The 22376-nt window shown below is 40.3% G+C and overlaps 1 protein-coding gene and 2 pseudogenes across 1 annotated transcript in view; 2 read left to right on the top strand and 1 right to left on the bottom strand.

The window, feature by feature from the left end:
- LOC140949088 (fibroblast growth factor receptor 2-like) overlaps positions 1-22376 on the top strand; it is a 40746-nt gene that overhangs the window by 4660 nt on the left and 13710 nt on the right. Inside the window, exons 3-4 of the mRNA XM_073398331.1 lie at positions 7132-7401; positions 21307-21506. Of these exons, the coding sequence (XP_073254432.1) occupies positions 7132-7401; positions 21307-21506 (470 nt within the window). The remainder of the gene's footprint in view (positions 1-7131; positions 7402-21306; positions 21507-22376) is intronic.
- LOC140948025 (uncharacterized) lies at positions 8089-13344 on the bottom strand (annotated as a pseudogene).
- Positions 9238-10769, top strand: LOC140948026 (uncharacterized; annotated as a pseudogene).

The raw sequence follows: 22376 nt of genomic DNA, 5'->3' as shown, positions 1-22376 counted from the left end.
CGATAGCCAAATTAGGTCATAAATGTCTTGAACCAGCAGCCACACTAAAATATGATCTCTTAAACAGCTGCATCACTGTACTCAGCGTTTGAATCATGAAGTTATTTAAATGTTATGCTTCTAAACACATTTAGCCGTAATAAAAGACGACAAAATTGTGAAGAACCAAAATGGCGGTCTCAAAGTGCCCTTGTTTGACCTTTAGCGCCACAATGTCATGTTTAGATGCAAAAAATCTCATTGGTTCCTAGGCATAAACTCATAGTACCTTCAACCTTATTGGCCCCTGAAACACACATCCGAACAGACTAAGCCACAAAGCCACAAAGATACATACGCTTAGACCACTGACTCATGAGTTATTTTTTTCATAATAGCTCAACAATTTAAAGCGTTTGATTCCAATAATTTTACTCTGTCTGCAATCGGTTCTCTTTCCAAAATGCGTAACCCACCAAAAAAAAAAAAAATTGTGTATACTTTAGTACTTTCTCATATATTCATCCATTTCCTTGTGAGAATCGGACTGGGTCACAACTTAAAAAAAAACAACAAACAAACAAACATTTTTTTTTAATTTTAGTAAGCCTTCAAGCGATTGCAGGCGGTAAGAAGTGTTGCTTCAGGCGGTAAATTTTACCGGTTACCGCCTGACAAGGAGAACACTATCACTTGGACCTACCACTGCATATTTTGGAATTTGCGACCACTGAAAATCACAACAAGTGTGAAATAGGCAAGTTTCGTATTCCCCGAAGGCCCTGGGACGAGAACCTTCCTAGGCTCGAGCTCCTTCATGGTTGCGATCGAGGGTAATGCGGTTCAACTTCTTGGCGAAAACAAAAACTAACATGAGCAAATTGCTGTGTCGCTGGAAAACGATACAAATCATGAAAATGATAAGATTTCAAAGCTCAAAATTTACCAGTAAGCTAAGGGGATATTTGTTTCAAACAACAAAACTGTGGAAAGAGCTGGTCGAACTAACAGAGAAATAAAAAAAAGCCATGAGTAAAGCCAAAAGAAGAAGTAAACTTAAGCATTAAAATGGTAAATTGTGTTAAAATGTTTAAATATTAGCTAATATTTGATTCCCTTTAATATATTGATTTAGCCATGACTAAAAGCGAAGCTCCCGTTAATAAATTCATAATTGAAATCAAACAATAAACTTGTAATCCACAGATCAAGGCACATTCATGTGACTTTTGATCCAAAAGCTAAGTGATTTTAGAGAAAAATAATTTGACAATACAAGAGTGAAACAAATTTTACATCGAGTTAATAGTCTTATTTGTACACCCAAAAATAGTAATCATGTTTGATCACAGTAGATTAGGCCTGGAAAACAAATAGACCTATTCGTGTATTGTATTTGAATTAGTTGTTGCATCATAATGTGGCATTCACCAGTCTCTCCAACATTGTTCCGTTTGAGAGACTACGGACAATTGGACAATCCCGAATTATAATTTTGGTGGCAGCCACTTTACACGTTGCATTCCTCTGTCTAAAAAGGAGGCCAAAACAAAAAATCAGGCCGGATTTTTGTGTTTGACAAGTTTACTGTACAAGTAAATCTTGGCGACGAATCTGGTGGCGTGTAAACCAGCCTTTTAAACATACTTATTCTCATCACGTCTCAGGTAAACAGTACTATAAGGCCCTTATTTATCATACAGACGTCGGACAGAATTTGTTCTTTTTTGCCCTATTATTTAAACCTATAATTCTGTAGCCTGCGTGGCAGGCGCAAAAAGGGGAGGAGGGGGGGGGGGGGGGGGGAGAGAAAATCACGCTAATAATTCTGCAGCTTTTCACAATTTTGCAGGACAAATTACACTCATTCAATATCCAGGACGATCAAAACACGCGCTTCCTTTGCACAACATATTATAGCATTGACCACGTTATAAAGCGTTTTCATGAAGAGAATTCGATAATGCCGACACTTTTCAGGTAGAAAAATCTGGTCCTATGTGATATGCAGGGTAATAATTATGGGCGTTTAGTGAAAACGATAAAAAAATTCCCAGAATCACCTTTTCGGCCAGCGGGACGGGTTCTCACTTTTGACACTTTTATCACTAAATAGAAAGAAATCTAATTTTGTCATTTTTAGACCAAGACAAAAAAAGTTAAATCACCAAGTCAACTTGAAAGTATTTGACCATCATAATGACTCGTTCATTTCTTTAGAATGCAAAAATTATGTTAAGTATCTAGGAGTGCTTATTGATGGAAATCTTCCTTGGAAATACCATATCGCCCACATCGCTTCAAATATAAGTAAAACAATTGGCATCATTGCCAGCCTTAGACACTTTGTACCCCTAAATACTTTACACCACATATACATATCTCTTATTCAGCCCTACGTATTGTATGGAATAGTCGCTTGGGGCCAAGCTGCTGAAACGTACAAAAACAAAATTCTTATTCTTCAAAAACGCGCCCTCCGCCTCATGTTCTTTGGTGACTACAATTCTCATGCTGTACCTTATTATTCCCTTAGATCTACTCTACTTTAAATCCGTTGCTATTCTAATGCATCATATATCTAACAGCTCAACACCTACTAACATATCTAACTTATTTGCTTCCCAATCTAATATTTAACAATTATTCGCCGAAGGCGAAGTTGATATTGTTGAATAATCCCCTCGACTTCGTCTCTGGGATTATTCAACAATATCAACTGAGCCTGAGGTGAATAATTGTTTTAGTATATTCGTACGAAGTGATCTCAACAGAATCAGAAAGAAAACCATTAAAAAACGATTAGTTTGATTGACAGGTGAATTCATTCGTGAACACGAAGCCGTAAACAGTGGATTGGCAAAAGTGAGATCTTTACAGTATCTTCAAACATGGCAAATGATAGTTTTAATCTTTTTGTATCGAGCTTTTTAAGCTTTAGCATCAACGGTTCATAAGAAAACGCCGAAAATTCAAATTACTTTCCAATTCTGAAAAGAAAAGTAGAGCTTTATATGTTTCTGTCAACTCACCGTGAATGAGAAAGTTTTCTTTGTCACTTCTTGCAAATGCTGTCAACAGAGGCTACGATCAAGGTGAGCGTTGTTTATCTCCAAAGTTCTTTGCCATGTTAACTTGCTGGCAAGTACAATTTTCGAAAATATTTGCCTTCCTCTTTTCTCCATAAATTAACTTCTATTTATAGGCAAAATTGGCCTTGCGAGAAAATCCCGAAATCACAAAACAGTGACAAAGCGACCTCGTTTTCCTCTGTAGTGGTAAACATCGCTTCGAGCGTACAAAATGTCAGCTACAGTAGACCACTTCACAATAAATCACGCTGTTTAAACACCATGAAGTATTTTCCTGCCTTCAAGTCATCAGCACTTGGATATTCGTGTATTTTCAAAAAGGCTTTACTATGAAACTTTGGCAAAACACCTAGTTCACGACAGCGATTTTGTTCTGCTTTATATTCACCGCCTAGCGCGTGAATATAAAGCCTAGCGCGTGAATATAACGTCATAGTCCGAGATAGCTAACCAATCAGGTTGCTTGAATTACCAAGATCACTGAGTGTGTATATACTAATCATTCATATAATACAAGATCATCTTCAAGAGGTGACTATTATGTTAAACTCTCAAGGTTAGACAAACAAACTTAGTCTTTTTCTAGATATGGGGTAAAAATCTGGAATAGTTTACCTTGTGAAATTAAATGCGTCAAATGTCCAAAAATAGCTTTAAAATCAATTTCCACGACACTTTACTCCGAATACTTTCAGAAGAAAATGATTATATTGATTTACACGACTAAATAACAAAAATTTCCGGAAAACTCGGCTTCTTATATTTGCAATGTACATGATTGTAAACTTAATTAAATCGAATTTATTTTTATTTATTTGTTTATTTATTTAACTACTCTGTTTCTCTAGTCTTTCTTGTGATCTGTCAGTATATATATTACATACGTGTAACCACTGCTCGCCTTGACAAGCTAATCTGCTAACTGCGGACAGTGGATATTGCTTTCTGTAAAATTTGCCGTAATTAATAAACAGTTAAACAGTTAGACAGGCACCAAATTTGCAGTGCAATTAATAGAGTTACCATTTACGCTTCAACATGAAAGAGAATTTGTTATGTTTAGGTTTTATTTGGCTTCATTTATAAAACTTTTATGGTTTTGTTATGTGTAATCTTTAAAAGCGAGTGATATTTACGCGCGGCGTTTTGAGTATTCCTGCATGTGATGTTTATGTTCGACTGAAAACAACCGGTGCAGCGATAAAAATTGCGAGAGGGACTACTAACAATCAATAAAATAAATTTAATTCGGTGAAACATATACAGAGACAATAATTTTCATTCACGAAGACCAGTATTGAGAGTAAAGTGTCTCTGAAAATCATGAGTCAGGTAAGCGTAAGGTTATTTATGTTTTAAGCCGGCTTCCCGGTGTTTCCTCTTTTTCAAGATGAACTCGAGGCAAGAAAATCGCTCAGAGCTTTCTGTTTACAGCCAAAATCATAACTAAATATTCTTCGGAACCTTTTCTTTGAATTTGCGGTCAAAAAAAATCTAAAGGCTTTTTAAACCTGATACTATTGTAGGTTAGATCATTGCTCGTTTATAAACTTAAGCCACATAAACCATGCGCTTGACTTCAGGAAACCGAAAAACAAAAACACGTCAAAGACAATAATTTCTCAGGCTTATCAGTCGAGGTACTGCTTCTGAAGGTCATCAAGTGTCCCAGAATCGCTTAAAACTTTTCAATCCTCTTACGCCTCAAGAAGGACCAAGTGAGTAGGCTCATTTTTGAAAACGATGCCATCCAAAATCGGATTTCCAATGACTTTGACAAGCGGTGCATTTGCCGACAGAAAGCGCAATAAACAAACTAGCCACGAATTATAGAACAATCTTGATAGCAGCTGTATTTAATGTTGTACACCAAGTAGAAAAAGACAGTTTAAAACAACACAAGATGAGACAAAACTCTGTCAGCTTCAGCTATCAGTACGCAAGTTTCCAGACGCTGCATACATTTTCCGCTTGAACTCACCTGTCCAATTTTGACCAATCAGAACATAAAAATTGGACGTAGAGCGTGATCAACGCGTTACAGTGAGAAAACTCAAAAGTGATTGCCTTCCCTGCATGTAAAAGCTGGTTGAATTTTCGCGTCCGAGGTCAGTTCGAAATCAAAATTTTAAAAGTGCGGCTCATGAACCCGACTTATTTCATGTGCATTTTAAAAAAATTGAACTTGAGCCTGCGATCATTTGAAAAGTAGTAACTTGTCAGCAGATAGTTTAAAAAACACTCGAACTCAGTGGGTCGATACTTGAGCCCGCAATACGGTCAGCGGAGGTCTGATTTTGAAAGCTGTCAATCTAAATGTACTCATACGGATGGCTTACATGACTGAAAGACTAGTCAAGTTGTGCAAGATCTATTGTCACATTTGAAATCGGCTTACATGAAGTGTGTGTACGGGTGGGCGGGCGGTAGGGCGTACGCTACGTCACAACCAAATTTTCTCCGATGGATAGTTTACCAAATTTTGTTACCCATGGTGCTCCGCTGCGCGCGAGAGAGCTCCGCTATAATTTTCAAAATTATTATTCTGTCTTACTCGTCTGTATATCTGTAAAACGAAGTTTAAACTGCTTAGAATTATCATCAATATAAAAGTCTGTTTCAACTTCAAATCGAGTGAAAATAGTTCAAGGAATGTATGCAGAACTTTAGCCCCGTCGTGATAGATATTTATCCACCGAAAATACTAGTTCGGTTTATCTGCAGCTTTGTTAAAAAATGTCAACTGAAAAGTAGGTGTTTTAACTTTACTGCATCTTTTTGACAACTACCTCCATTTCAATGAAACGTACCCTTAAAGAAGTTAGAACGATCACTAAAAGTTAACATTAAAATGGCTTCAGGCACCTGCTTCAGGGTTTTACAATGTTTTGAGGATTTTGAGACCATCCTCCTATTTTTATTGAACTCGCTCACCAACTCACTCTTTCGGTCAATTTCTGTTTACGCTGGTTGTTTTTCTCGGTGACGATCGAAGAGCTGATTTTCCTTTTGCTGTTCGAAACAATGATTTCTCAAGCCGGCAAGTGAGTTTGGAGCCCACCAAAACCTTAAACCTTTAAGACTTTCCTCGTTTTCCGGCAACCCAGCCTCAGTTTACTCATGCTTGTTTGTCTTCTTGCCAAAAGTGACCCGCATTAGCCTCTCTTTCGCGCGAAAACAAGCTCTCTTCCTAGGCCGCTCGGGAATACGAAACTTACCTATTTCCGTGGCAGGTCGGAGTGGCTGTAGACTTCTGTACAAATATTTAAAAAGTTAAGGGGGGGGGGGGGGGGGGACAAACGCTGCCAAAAATTTTGGCCATTTTTCCAGCATGCAATGCGGTCGTGATGTTGAAAATCAAAGCGAGGCCAGGATGAGCTAGAACAAAAGTGTGTAGCTTGGCCATTAAACAAATAAAAACAAAAAAGCTACTTCTAAGCTAGAACAAGGACTGAATTTTACTGTGAATGTTGACTTTTGGTTTTGCAATGATGATTTCTGTACATAAAAATCCTGAAGGCAAAAAAACGCGATTTTTGTCGTTTTACCATGACGCTAAAAACGGTCATTTTTGTTTATGTCCAAATTCAAAAGGTGGTATTCTGCAAAAAGCGCTGACTTTTTGCATTTTTTGGATGTCCGGCCAATTTGAGGGGCATTCTACTCCATGTTCACAACTGACAGTTAAGACAATGTTGGCGCGATGGAGAAAGTTGCAATCAGGGCTGCCATTGATTTTTAGAACAGCTGCAACAGGTGTTACGGGTTACGGCTCCGTAATGACAGCTCTGGTAATGTTTTGAAGCAGTGTACTATTGTACGGCCAGTTTGGGCTGGCAAGGCCGTCAAGGGGTTAAATCTCTCTACAACATCTATCTCCTTACAATGGCCACTTTCTTCTGTCCCCAAGGTGGCCATAGAGGAGAAGTTTAGCTGTATACCGGTAATAAATTGTTGCTGTCCACCCCACCAATAATATGTCAGTGGGCTCATTTTTGCTCGGAGGCCCGTTTGAAAAAAAAACAGTCGTTGTTTGATGATTCTTTTTTTTTTTTGACAGTGGCACCAGTCATAGTTGAACCTAAGGAAGACGACACACCTCTTTCACTCAAGATTGGTGATCCACTGAACATAAGCTGTGTGGCGAAAGGGAACCCTGCTCCTAATGTCACATGGTTAAATAATAACACAGGAAAAGCAGTCTCACCAGCTTCAACAAACTCCCAGCGATTGATCATTAACTCGATAGAAGACAAGGATTTTGGTTTCTACACCTGCATTGCCAGTAGTAAATTGAATTATACAATGGTTTCTGTTGAGATCAAGAAAGGTAAATTTACTTCACAAGTTGATACATAGTTCATGGTTATCTCTGAGGGCTGGAGGCCAGGGTTTACTCCGCCTTTCACAAGTATGATCCCCAGCTACTTTCAAAGGAAACATAAGAAAAATGGAATGAAAAGAACTTCTTAGATGTTCAATTCCCTCCCTTTTTTATAAGGGTAATTGGACAGTCCCGAAATATAATTTTCTGCTATAAAGGCTGTTAAGACACGTTATAACTTATTGGTTTTATCTTTCTGTCTAAAGGGAAGGCCAAAATGAAAAATCAGGCTGGATTTTTTTGTGTGTGTGGCTCGATACGAGTTTACTTTACAAATCTGGTATCGCGTAAAGCAGCCTTTTTTCATCACCTCTGACATAAACAGAACTATCAGGCGTTGTTTGTTTATCGTTCAGACCTCGGACAGAGATGATGTAATTTTTTGCCCTACTTTACTAATAATTCTGCAGTTTTTCACAGAATATAATCTTAAAAGACAAATTGCACTCATTCAATAATCAGGACGATCGAAGCACGCGCTTCCCTGGCACAACCATTAACAAAAATGACAACAACATAAAATTCTAATTACATAAACAAGTAAAAAGCAACGATACAATGTTCCGATATTTCGGCGACATCATGACGCCATTATCAAGGAATAGAAATATAAAAATGCGAGTTCAAAAGGAGTTAAAGTACTTTATAAAATTTGCATGAATGGAAGACCTTAGCACGGATTGAATCCGTTTGCACGTTCAAAGGCGGTCTTAATTGTTTTATGTAAAGAACCTCATTAACGAGGCACTCAAATTTGTTCTTGCATTTTTTCAACACTCTAAAGCAGCTGAGAAGGTCCTCAGAGACCGCAACCGCGTGGGATTTATCGTATTTTTTGCGCACGGGAGATGATTTACTTTTGTGGCCATCCACGCGTGTAAAATATGCCCACGCGTATAACCAACATAGGTACCTGTATCACACAGATTACATTGAAAGTGGTAAACTACGCAATGTTGATTAACCACTTGCGGTTTCGTCTCACATTCGTGGAGGTCCTGGCCAATTTTCTTACTCACAAATACTGGTTGAACTGTAGTATGGGGCTTAAGACTTCGCTCTTTCAACTGAGTCTTAACAAAGTTGGCCGAATCCTGCTCCTTAAAGGGTATAACTACCCAAGTCACGTCACAACTCGTCATTTCCGCCGAGGCCTGCGATGGCTGTGGGTCAGCAACCCTCGAGCAAACAAAACTGTTACTGGTGGAGTTGATAAGGTGTTGAGGGTACTTCATACGTGAAAACAGAGACTTCAAGCACTCACACTTCTCCGAATAATAAAACCATGTCGAGGACAAACGGTACGCACGATCAAGGGTCAGCTGCTGTCATGGCGGCTGGATGTGTTTTCCTGAGCTGCGTTCTTTACATTGTATTTCTGCTTTCTTATGTCTGCTCGCCGCGTCCAAACGATTCACTACACCATCTTAAGGAAGAAGGATTGAAGTCATCTGACTACTTTTTGCACAGTTATTCACGGTTTTCGCGATAGTGTGGTCACTCTTCTGAGAAATTGAGTCAACTTCTGCCGCCATCTTTGATATCTTGCACACCGTCGCACTAGACGTTTCTAGCCTCAAGTTTGGCGTACTATCCCAACTCAGTTGCTGGGTTCCGCCTGATACGGCTTCTCTCTTGTGGCGACATTTCCCCCAATCCTGGTCCAGCTCCTAACTGTAATAAAAACTTACGTTCAGTCTTCCAAAGGAGTGTCGCACATAACCACCGAGCGATTCAATGTTTGCCTCTGTTGGTGTCACATCAAATGTGGTAAAGTAACACATGCTGAATACACCAAACTTGCCTTTTTCACTGTCAGCTTCCCATGGAGCTGCCCTGCGTGTGTTACAACTTCAAAGAACCTGCCTTTTTTCTGATACTAGAAATCCCAGCTCCGATTTGGATCTTTCTTCAGACGCTCACACCAGTATTGTGAATGAATCCTCGGATAACATTAACATCGTCCATGTCCAAAAAACACCATCACCAAACAGCAGCCTGTCTACCTGTCAGCTCCCAGCTCTCCCTTCCCATACCAAGGTATCTTCTGGCTTAAAGGGGATGATCATCAATTGCAACGGCCTCAAGGGTCCATCTCGTTTCTCTGAATTTCTTCATGACTTTCACAAACCTGATATCATCCTCGGCTGTGAATCAAAGGTTAACTACGAAGTGCCAACCTATTCAGTCTTCCCGCCCACCTATTCCGTGTTCAGAAAGGACCGAAATCGTAATGGGGGAGCTGTGTTCCAGGCGATTAAGTCCGAAATTGTTTGCGAGGAAATACCTAACTATGGAAAAGATTGCGAAATCCTCTGGTCATCAGTTAAGATCGGTAACTGTTAAACTCTCCACCTAGCATCTTGTTACAATTCTCCACAAGATGTTTTGGAACAATTTTCAGATTCCTTTTATTGTGTCTTAGAATCCTCTAGTCATCACCCTAACATAATAGCGGCAGGAGACTTAAGCCTTGGAGATATTGACTGGTCCGAGGTCCCATTTGCTAACAACTCAGTTACCTCCGTCGGCTCTACACAATAGGCTGCTTCGTATTACAGAGGACTTCTCGCTCACGCAGCATGTGAAATGCGTTACTTGTCCAACATCTGGAAAAACTTTGGATTTATTATTTTCGTCTTACCCAAACGTTATCTCTGATGTCTATACTATACCTGGGATGAGTGATCATCTGGCAATGCTTTTTCAAATAGATGTTAAAGCTTCAAGATCATTTAAGCCTCCACACAAGATTTTCGACTACGAAAGAGAAGATTTTGATGGCTTAAAGAAGTCCATGTCCGATTCTGCAGAGAACTTCCTTGCTTCAGCTCCAAAAAACTTTGCTGTAGAAGATAACTGGTCCCTCTTTAAAACTACACTTACAAAGGCCATGGTTAATTACATTCCTCAAAGATGTTCTTCCATGAAATACAAGCTCCCTTGGATAACCCCTGAAATCAAACGTCAAATGAGAAAGAAAGATCGTTTGCATAAGAAAGCTCTCCGCTACCAGAATCCAGACCATTGGGTGGCGTTTAAGAAACAACGGAACCTCGTTTCAAGGATTGTTAAAGAATCTCGTAGTGATTACTTGAACAATGTTATCGAGGCAAGCCTTCAGGAGAACCTCCCCAAAATTTTGGTCTTATGTCAGATGTTGTAAATCAGAGGACATTGGTATACCCCCTCTGCGATATGGCAATAACCTGCGCACTTATGTTAAAAACAAAGCAGAGGCACTTAATTCATATTTCTACTCAGTATTTACTCAAGAGAAACTACCAATCCCTACTAAACCTACCTCCCCGTAGAACCTAATTTCTGACATCGACATCTCAGCTCATTAAGTACATAGACAACTTCTTCAATTAAGCCGAAGGAAAGCTTGTGGTGCGGATGAAATTCCAGCCCGTGCTCTTAAAGAACTGGCCCCATCTATTGCACCTTGGCTTAGTTCTATATTCCAGCAGTACTATGACACAGGCGCAGTACCCTCTGACTGGACTAAAGCCCTGTTACAGCTATTCATAAAAAGGATTCAAAGTCAAACCCTGCTAATTATCGCCCTATTTCTCTTACGTCCTTATGTTGTAAGATTATGGAACACATTATTTTGAGTCACATTGCAAAACACTTGGCGGCAAACAATATCCTGATCGATCAGCAACATGGATTTAGACACCGCTTCTCGTGTGAAACTCAACTTATTTCGGCAATCAATGACTGGGCTAAATGCATCAACTCGTGCTCACAAACTGACGTAATCCTTCTTGACTTCAGCAAAGCCTTTGACTCTGTACTTCATCAGCGTTTACTATTGAAATTTGATTATTATGTAATATGTGGAAAGACTGCGACATGGATTAAGGCCTTCTAGGACAATCGCTCCCAAGTGGTGTCTGTAAATGGCACTCACTTCAGCCCTCGGCCTGTACCTTCTGGTGTACCCCAAGGCTCAGTACTCGGTCCTATTTTATTCTTACTATATATTGACGATATTGCTGATCAAATCCAGTCAACAATGTGTCCCTTTGCAGATGACCGCATTGTGTATAGAGAAATTAAGAATACTTGTGATCATGCACTGCTCCAGCAGGACTTAGCCAGCTTACGTGAATGGGCTGACACCTGGCAACTTAACTTTAATATCACCTAATGTTATTATTTAGGGATTGCTAATGAGGTTGTTCCCTTTTCCTATACTTGTCTCATGAATGATATTTTTATTGCTTAATTAGCCTCCACCAAATATCTTGGAGTAATTACTATAATTCATAATCTTAATTGGAATTAACATTGTGATCATATTTATAGTAAGGCTAATAGCACATTGGTCTTCTGAGAAGGGTGTTGTCGGATTGTCCCACGGATGTCAAATCCAAGGCATACACTACCCTTGTGCGTCTCAACTAGAGTATGCTTGCTCTGTGTGGAACCCGTATACTAAACGGAATATTCACCAAATCGAACTAGTTCAGCATAGAGACACAAGGTTCGGTTTTAGAAACTACTCAAAGTTTAGTCATGTTACTCCCATGTTCAAACAGCTTAGTTGGGACACTCTTGAACAACGCAGACTTTCGTACCAATTATCGATGTTTTATAAAATCCAACAAGGTGTAGTTGGTATCTCCCTTCCATCTGAAGTATGTTGTGCACTAACAAGGGCTTCTCCAGCCCCCAATGCATTCCTTTTCCGTCATATTCAATCCAGTTGTAACGTCTATAAATATCTGTTCTACCCAAGTTCAATAGTAGCCTGGAATAAGTTACCTGTAACTACTGATATTTTTCCCTTCACTAATGGTATAATGCCCACAATAAGTTCCATGATTAGGTTATTGTAATATTAAATTTTAGTGTAGATAGAATCTTGTAAATAGTAATTTTATATTGTAGATGTCTATTTTAGACTTGACATGTAAATTTTTCTTTTATCCATAATTATTGTTTATTTATTTATTTATTTTTATCTCCTTGCATAGTGTACACTGTTTTAGGAGCATCCCTATTAAAGTATTAAAGCATAGTTGTTAATAAGCTTCGTTTGTAACGGTTGTCAACATGACCATGGTAGTGGAAAAGTAGACCAGTATTGGTGGGCTTCACGTACAACTTATTCTCAATCTGGGGCGCTCGATTGATAAGCTCTCTACCGAGGAAGGGAAGCATCCCATCCTTTTCAGTCTCCATTATAAAAGCGACAGCAGAATTAATGGGCCTGGTTGGGGGTGTTTAAGAAATACGTAGCTGTAATTAGGTCGGATTACCGTGAGGGTGTCATCAACATATTGCGGTAAAAAACCAGGCAGATTGCCTTAGAACTCTAATTTTTCTTCCAATGATGACATAAACACGTTCGCTAGAGGAGGTCCGAGGGGGGGGGGAGGGGGGTAGGGGGGCATAGCATTTTAATTTCTATTCCTTGATAATGGCGTCATGATGTCGCCGAAACGTCGGAACGTTGTCTCGTTGCTTTTAACAACAACAACAAAAAAAACCTTCTTAAATAGTGGGGCCCTATTTAGAGAATTCGCTATCAGACGGGACTTTTCAGTCAGGTCAATCGGCAATTTTGTAGTATGCAGGCCCGGGCAATAATGGGCTTTGAGTAAAAACTTTCGAAAAAAATATTATTTTAATTCAATTTCCAAAATCGCCCGTCCGGCCAGCCACTGAATTTGCCAGGCGCCAAACTTGTAGTGCGAGCTATCGGTATTTGAATGAACAGTACCCGGCGGCGATAGAGTTATGCTTCAAAATAAGAAAAAGGTATTTATTTAAAAAATCGAACACACCTAGTAGGAAGAGGTCTTAGAATCACTTTCGTTTGCATTTTACTACTAAAACACAATAATCTTAAAAACCAGTTGATACACCCGGCATTTTGAGTACTCCTACGTGCAATGTTCATGTACGACTGAAAACAACCGGAAAAGCAATAAGAAAGAGATCTTGACAAACAATCAACAGAAGAATAATGAAATGGACAAGTTTTGTTCTCGAAGACAAGCATTGAGATTGACGTGACCTCTCAGATTTAAGCTAAAGTTTTAAGCCGGCTTCGTCGTGTTCAGTGCTATTTTTCAAGATGAACTCGAGGCAAGAATATTGCTCAAAGCTTTCTTTTTACAACCAATAGTATAACTAAATATTCTTCAGAACCTTTCCTTTCTAGTCACGGTCAGAAAATGTCTAAAGCCTTTTTAAGTTCTGTACTACGTCAGATCATTACATCAAATGTTACAAACGTGCGTACGTAAAGCGACGGCATAAACAACGCTCCACTTCATGAAACCAGAAAAAAAAAAACAAACAAACAAACAAGCGCATCGAAACGTGACTTGCGGTTTAAATTCCAACATGGGATCGATTGCGAAAGCCATGAAAGATGCTCTTGAGGCCACGGCTATTCTGAATTGCGTGACTATCAAAGGAAAACATTACCGACACATTTTTCGTCACCTAAAACGAAATCACCTAAAATCATTGTTAGAGACAACTTGGCGAGGTTCAGTTGGATCCACCTGCAGGCCAGTAAGGGTTTATGATGGTAGTGTTGTGAATCCACTTGGTTCGCACACATTTTTAGTCAGCCGAAACAGTGGCCCTAAATGCAAGATAAAATTTGACATCCTGGAGAATGCGCCGTGGCCAATCATAGATGGTGGAACATGCATTGACCAAGGTTGGATATCCTTAGGAGCGGAAGCTTCTGTTCACTCATTAAATACCGACCTTAATAAAACCTGGACGGCGACCAAGAGGACGGCGTACCAGGCCCAGGAGAGGTGGAACTAGAACAGCGTCTTTTTGGCGCGAAAATATAAACTTAAGCAAGCAGAGGTCGCGACGTTCAGACTTACGTTGCCTAAAAAAAAAAAGAAAACCAGGTAAAACAATAACTTCTGATTGTGGGTTGGATTCTGCTTCGCCATGACGTCTTTCAGAGATGCCAGGGATTTGTTACTTCGGCGGAGCGAAGTAAAGGATGCGCGACGCTCAGGAATGTATCAAAGTTGACTTTTTTTGACAAGATTGGGCACGCAAAGTCTGTCTTTAAGTTTTCGATGTTTATGTGTTGGCGGATGCTGTGTTTAAAGCTCTGTACAGGCTATGTTCCTTTGGTATTAAACTTCCTTGTGTTAATCCGACATCCCTGCGTCCTGAAAGTCAGTGAATAATTATCCTCAAGACATTCGAACTCGTAACATTGAATTTTAGCCAGTTCCATGCTTAACGTAATTGACGCCTTACCCATGCCTTACACTTCTTTAATCAGTACATGAGACTGCTATGCTATTTTTGAAGCCTGATGTGACTAACAAAAATAGAGAATTCTTTTTTCACTATTTGTTTTGTTAGACTTGTTATTCATCGCTAGTAACCTCATATTTGACTTAGGTCTAAACGTTTAGACCCAAGTCAAATTTAGAAGGATTTGTATGGAGTCATCAGACCATAACTGGGCTAATATCTCAGGGACAATTTGTCCCGAAATGCTAGTTTTTGGCAAGTAGGCCTCTTGGATGTTGCTCTTTTCAGAATATCCTGACAAATCCCATAATTTCACAAATTAACACCTTACTCTTACCATATTTCATTTCTTACTATTCATCCGCATTTACAATAAATCAGTTCCAGAACCACGACGCCGAAGTGTACACTCCGTAGCGTCTTGTCAACAACTTCTTTGTTCGATAACGTGATTTCAGAAGACGAATATCTAATCCCTATGACCTAAACAGTCCCAAAAACCTCCACTTGCCGTATGACGAATTCAAGAGATTTGACTTGGATGAGATGGAGGATTCAGAGTGTGTTGCTAAGTTCAGAGTCCACAAACAGAGCCTACCTGCTCTAGCCGAGGCCCTCAAGATTTCCGGGGTATTCAGGTGCCGACGACGTTCAATCATCGATAGTATGGAAGGACTGTGCATGCTTCTTTGGAGACTTACATACCCATGTCGATATTCGTACATGATGGCGAGCTTTGGCAGACACGCGCCGGTTCTGAGCATGATAACGAATGAAGTGCTAGATTTTATTTATACCAACCACAGCCACCGAATCTTGCAGTGGAATCCCGCTATTTTAAAGCCAGTAAAACTAGAAAAATATGCAAATGCCATCCAGATAAAGGGAGGTGCCCTTGATAATTGTTTTGGGTTTATCGATGGCACTGTTAGGCCAATCAGCCGACCAGGAAAAACTCAACGCATCGTCTATGACGGGAACAAACGTGTGCATGCACTGAAGTTTCAGTATCTTGCGCCACCAAATGGCCTAATTGCCAATATGTATGGACCTGTAGGTTAGTATGTTAATGAAATCCTGCCTGAAATCTATACCGATGAATGTTTGCACTTCTATTCTGTGATCTGCTTAGGGCGGATTTAGGGTCTAGCTAAGTGGACCGCTGCCACACCTTCATGTATGAAATTTTGTATTATTTTTAACGAATTCTAGGTAAAATTAATAGGACCTTTATAGTTGCCAAGAGCTCCACCCCTTTTTGAATTTTCTGGGTCCGCCCCTGATTTGTATTGGAAAGAACAGCTTGAGGTGGTCCAATTTTACATTTATCGACTCTCCCGCTTGTTGTTTGTTCGTTTGTCACGTGTTTGTTTGTTTGTTTTTGTTTTTCACTTTTTCTTTAGAAGGCCGAAAACATGACTCGGGGGTGCTGGCAGATTTTGGATTACTTCATCACCTTCAGCTACACGATACATCACCCTGGGGGCGACCCATGTGAATCTTGGGGATCTGGCATATCCTTCAAGGGAGTAACTTCAAGGGCCGTCCAAAAATGCTGTTTTGACACCAGCGATGCAAGCATTCAACACCTCTATGAGTCACGTTAGAATTGCGGTGGAGGGGACACATGAAACTATTTAAGTTTATAGATTACAAGAAAAACCTCAAAATTGGCCTCAGCCGTGTGGAGAATGTGTCTTGTTTGCGCCTTACTAAGAAATGCACTGACATGTCTTTATGGCAACACTACATCAGATATATATATATATATATATATATATATATATATATATATATTTTTTTTTTTTTTTTTTTTTTTTTTAATCTGGAGCCTCCAAAATTACAAGAGTACTTTATCTGAATGTTTTCAGGAACATTTTTACTCTAAAATCACAAAAAGCATATCTCTGAGAATTCGTGTCTGAACAGCCAGAACTATTCATCTGCATGAAAAGTTAAATAAAGCGTAACTTAAGTGTAACTAACAAAAACAAGTTTACAAGATAGGATAATACATGAAAAAATCCCAGGTCAAAAAAATACACAGATTGTTTATTTGTTTACCAACTTAGACATAAGAGTCATCATTGAATTATTTTGTTGCTGAATGATTCGAATCATCATGTTCTTCCTGTCTCATGCGTATCTATTCTTAGCGTATTTGATAATCCCTTTCAGATTTTCCACGGAGGAATTGTACAGTTCCCCGAATCTTCGTCGTGCTTTCTTGGGCTTGACAAGGCCTTCTTCGGTGTTGTTACCCTTGTTCGTTGCGCTCAATTTTTCAGTCGCTTTAAGTCTTACTTCTTCCGCACTAGCTGTGTCCATCTCAACCTTTCTCTTTTTGTTCTCCGATCCAGTAACCTGCTCCTCCTCTGCAGCCTCCCATTTCTTAAAAATCTCCTCCATTGCCTCGATGGAGTAGAAGTAATTGCAGATGACATCTTATGCTATGGCAGCAGAGAATCTATGGAAGAAGCTTTAGCAGATCACGAGAACTTGCTTAAGCGCTTAAGCGCGCACGCAGTGCTATCCTGATATTTAACAAGAACAAGTTGAGGTTGAATTTGGGCTAAGTAACTTACGTGGGACAGTGGTTCACGTCCGAAGGACTGAAGTCTGATCTCATGAAAGTAGAAGGGATTGCAATGCCTCGACCAGATGATAAGAGAGCAGACTAACGTCTTCTGAGATGTGCTAATTATTTGTCCAGGTTCATGTCACAAATCTCTAAAGTGTCTGAACCACTACGCAAGTTAACTGAGAAGAATGTCATGCTCACTTGGGACAGCTCACAGGAAGAAGCTTTCCAAGCAATCAAAAACATGATCAGCTCTGCGTTCCTGTTAAAATATTATGATGAGGCCATTGAAACCACTATCCAATGTGACGCTAAGGGTCCGGTTTGGGAGCAACTCTGCTATCTGTTAACCGCCGCCTGGTTAGCTCAGTTGGGAGAGCACCGGTCTGCTGAGCGGGAGGTCGTGGGCTCAAACCCTGGCCAGACCAACACACAGGGTCTTAAAATAACTGAGGAGAAAGTGCTGCCTTTACAATAACATCTATAAACGGTTAGATCTACTAGTATTCTCGGATAAGGACGAAAAACCGTAGGTCCCGTCTCACAGCACTTTCACTGATTTGTTCTTGTGGGACGTAAAATAACCCACACCACCGTTCGAAAAGAGTAGGGGACGTAGACCCCGGTGATGTGGTCAACCTCTCCTGGGCTGGGTGGATTATCTATAAGGACACACTTAAATTGGAGCCCCGCTCTGTTGTATGTTCCGCACCATATGGTGGAAGTGGTTAAATAAACGCTGCAAGATGGACAGCCGGTTGCATTAATTTGCATCACGGTCCTTGAGCTCTGTCGAACGCCAGTATGCTCAAATAGAAAAGTAATGCTTGGCGATTGTATTCGCTTGCAGTCCTTTCAATCAGTACCTACATGGAAGAGAACTTGCAACTGTGGGAACAGACCATAAGCCATTGGTGCCCATTTTTCAGAAGTCTATTCATTCAGCGCCTAAAAGGCTACAGAGAATGCTCCTGCATCTGCAAAGATACATTACAATCTGAATGTGAAGTATCTTTCTGGTTCTTAAATGTACATAGCAGACATGCTCAGCAGAGCTTATCTCCAAGCTGACCGTGTAAGAAAACACCAGAGTACCAAATCTTCCAACTCAAGCAAGAACAGCAGCTGTTTTAAGAAATTGCTAGCATCAATCAAGTTCATTACATGCGCGTATCTGAGGGTACTCATCAGCAGATTAAGCGATGCACTCTTGCGGACTCCATTTTGCAGACTCTAATAAACACTGTTACAACAGGATGGCCAGTCTCAAAAGAAGATGTTCCAACTTGCATTCGAGAATATTGGAACTACAAAGATGGTTAACAGTGGAAGACGGAGTATTGTACAAAGGAATGAAGGTCATTATTCCCATTCCAATGAGACCTCAAATGATATTACCAGAGTCCATTCTAGTCACTTAGGACCTGATGCCTGTGTACGTCGAGCACGTGATGTGTTATTTTGCCTAAGTATAGCAAGCCAAATCAAGAAACGAGTTCAAAACTGTGAAGTTTGCAATTACTATCTAGCCAGACAACAGACGGAACCGTTAATGACGCATACGATTCCAAATACTCCATGGTCAAAGGCTGGTCAGGATTTCTTCACCTATGGAATTGAGACCTTCCAAGTGACTGTTGACTACTACAGTAATAACTTTGAACTAGATTTAATGTAAGTTGCAGCTACAGAGTCTGTGATCAAGGCAGCAAACTCACACTTTGCCCGGCATGGTATTGCAGACATGATTACAGACAATGGTCCCCAATATGCAAGCGATCAGTCAGCCTCTTTCACACGAGATGGGAATTTCAGCACACTACCTGTTCGCCACTACACATTCAGAGCAACGGCAAAGCAGAATCAGCCGTTGAGATCGCCAAAAATCTGGTTAAGAAGGCTAAGCGAGAAAACAAAGATCTTTAAATGGCCCTGCTGGAATGGCGAAGGCACCCGACATTGCCAATTGAAATCCACCTCAAAAGCTCATGTCAAGACGAACACGGACCACCATTACAACCGCTGAAGCGTTACTGAAACCTGAAGTTGTCTTAAGGTGTACATGACAACATTAAACGTAAGAGGCAGCAGACCAAAGCTACTTACGACAAGAGCGCAAGACCATTTCCACAGCTTCAAATTGGAGAAACAGTACGTCTTCAGCCAGTAGACCCCAAAGCTCCATGGGAAAAAGGCTCGTGTGTGGCAAAAGTCGGCCCATGTTCTACCTGATTGAAACAGATGACGGAAACCTATACAGACGTAATCGGAAGTTTATCCGCAAAGATCCTAGTCAAGGACATCAGAAGCCCATCATCACCGATAGCAGCTCCACCAATTAGACCTCACCTTTACCAAAGCCAGCAGATGTCAACCCTGAACCTACAGCGAAAGAAGAAAGGAAATCGCAGCAACCTCAGCCTCTCGTTACAAGAAGTGGCAGAGTCAGCGTTCGCAGATTAAGATTCGCAGACTACGTTTAACAGACGATTTATTAACTGAAGTTTGACATTAACTTTAGTTGTTTGTTGAGTTTTAGTTTTACTTCAAGGATCTGGTCAACATATAGCAGAAAGATATTTAAGTGCGTGTTCTAAAGGCAAGATAATTTCTAAATTCAAGTCGCTGATTTAAGTGAGATCGTTTGTTACTGTAAAAGGGGAAATGTTACATGACGTAGTTTTTGGAGTCTTCCCATGAGTCCTTGTGTGATTAAACTAAAGAACGCAAGGCTTCGTTTCATACAAGTTTTCTCTGCAGTAAATTCCTCACTTGAAGGCCGAATAACACTTAAATTACTACAACCAGTTGCAAAAGTACTTGAGACACTGTACCATACTTTGGTACAAGTGGCCCTCCACGATCTTGTGCTTATGATCCCCCCTCCACCCCTTGTCAAAGTTTCTAGCAATACAAGATTATGCTCAAAACTTGGAGGAACAACTTTGAGTGGGAGGGAGGAGGGAGGTGAGTGTTATATCTCACAGACCTGTGACTAGCAGCGATTTGAAGCATGAGAAGGTTGTTTTTTCGTGAGTGTCTCAACGTTTTTGCAACTGGTTGTACCAACATTTCTCGAATGGATAGAACTAAATTTTCCTAGCCATGGGGCTACGCTATAACATACTCGTCCCACCGACGGGCTGACTCCTGACTCCGTTTCCCTTCCCCAGAGTCTGTACGGTCGGCGTTCGGTCGTACGCTAACGTCATAACCTATTTTTTCTCGGATGGATAGATTACCAAATTTTCTCAGAGATGTCTTTTTTTTTCTGTGTGAGCTCCTTGTTTGTATTGTCCCAGTGCGCCCCTTGCTATCCAGCATGGCAGATGTGTACCACGTGAACGGCTAGCTGCAAAGGGCCTATTGAATTATTTACCAATTAATGAACGAGGCTGAGTAGGATATGAAGGATTAAGCAGATCGAGGACGAAGGTCGAGCTGGATAACACCCTCCGAGAGCTGCTTAATTCCTTATATCCTACGAAAGCCGAATTCATAGATTTCTTTATTATTCATTCAAAATAAGTCCTAGTTTAAAAACATAGCTAAAACATGTACATGCTTACCTGCATCAATGTTAAGTTCATCTTCGATAGTGTATGTTTGGGTTTGTCCAGCTCTGCAAATATTCTTCAAATAGCAGATGCCGCCCTCCGAGTTGTCTTCTTGCTGCTTTCGCAGTGTTTTTTCCTATCATTTCGCCTAGGTCCAGCTGCAGTTCTTACTCTTGAAACGAGTGAAATGTCCGCCATTTTTTTTTCACAACCAAAACAAGCCAAACTCGTCTCCAGGTCTTCTCGGTAAAGATGCCTTAACCTGCAGCGGGCTGCATTTTTGACGTCATTTCCTTGTTAAACACAAAATTCTTCCAAATTTGGTCATCAGTAATTGGTTATGGTGAATTATGCGTGTGCTTTTAGCCAATAAGAATTGAGGAAATATTATGAATGAATAATAATGTAATTTAACTGAAGCAATAAGCGATATTGTCTTTGAATATTCTCTAGTGTCAACCAGCTCCAACCCAAATCTATCTCCAATAGAAGTTCTTAGTAAGGAAGCCACCGTTGCCCTTTCTGTTGTTGGAGCAATCCTGTTCCTCTGCATTGTCCTTGGGTTCGCCTTCTTTTGCTTTATACGCCATCAGCAGAAGCAGATTAAGGAGTATCGCAATCAGCTTTTTCCAGTATACACTGGAAAACACCAGGTAAAATACCATGTAAAACGAGCTTAAATTGAAGCTACTACATAACAACCAGTGCCTGCTTGGATGCTGCAACCTATGATGATGAAGTTTATTTAAGTCTCATGTCCTATAGCTCAGGCTCAGTGCCTTACTTATTGGGGAGACTTATTATTTGGCTGAAAATGATGTTTGTTGGACTGCGAAAATTTCATCCCCCCCCCCCCCCGCCCCCATTCAAAGAAGATCATATTCAACACCTACAATGACAACTTTGAACTCGTACAAACGGAGGAATGGGATTCCTTTTACTAGTGAAAATTTTGTCTCCGGGGAGCGATCAAATTAGGAAAGGAGTTTTATAAGCAAAAGTCTCTCAACCTTTGTTCAACCGGTTGTATCAATTAATGCTAGGAAGTTTAAGCGGCAACCATGACGGCGGAAATGATATGAATTTGCGATCTTTCAAACTTCATCTCCTTTGATATGTGAAATGTAGGTGACTTTACGTGGCCTGGAGTAATTGAATTTCTATGGACAGCCAAGCTAAAAAAGGGAATAAAAAATTTATCGTCAGTGCCGGTTAACGTCCTTCGTAAAACGCGCATTGGGACTAATTTTTCACGTCGTAGTAGTGCAATTAAGTTTGATGGACCGTGCAGAGTTTTCGTTTTTGGTTGTTAATCCAGCAGCTGTTTTTACCTTCTCGTTACCATTGCCTACTCTCTTTTGCTTTTGATCTTTATTAACCTTTCGGAAGTGCAGGGTGGCTCTCCCTATGGCCACTTTACATTCGTGTAAACTCTCATGGCGGTGGATTCTTTTAAGACTGAATTTATATTATTCATTCATCAGCATCTGAGTTGCTTGTTCGAGGACAGTGGACAGTCATAA

Source organism: Porites lutea, chromosome 9 (genome assembly GCF_958299795.1).
Source record: "Porites lutea chromosome 9, jaPorLute2.1, whole genome shotgun sequence".
Taxonomy (NCBI): Eukaryota; Metazoa; Cnidaria; class Anthozoa; order Scleractinia; family Poritidae; genus Porites; species Porites lutea.
The sequence above is the reverse complement of the archived record's forward strand: the minus strand, read 5'-3'. Positions and strand labels throughout refer to the sequence as shown.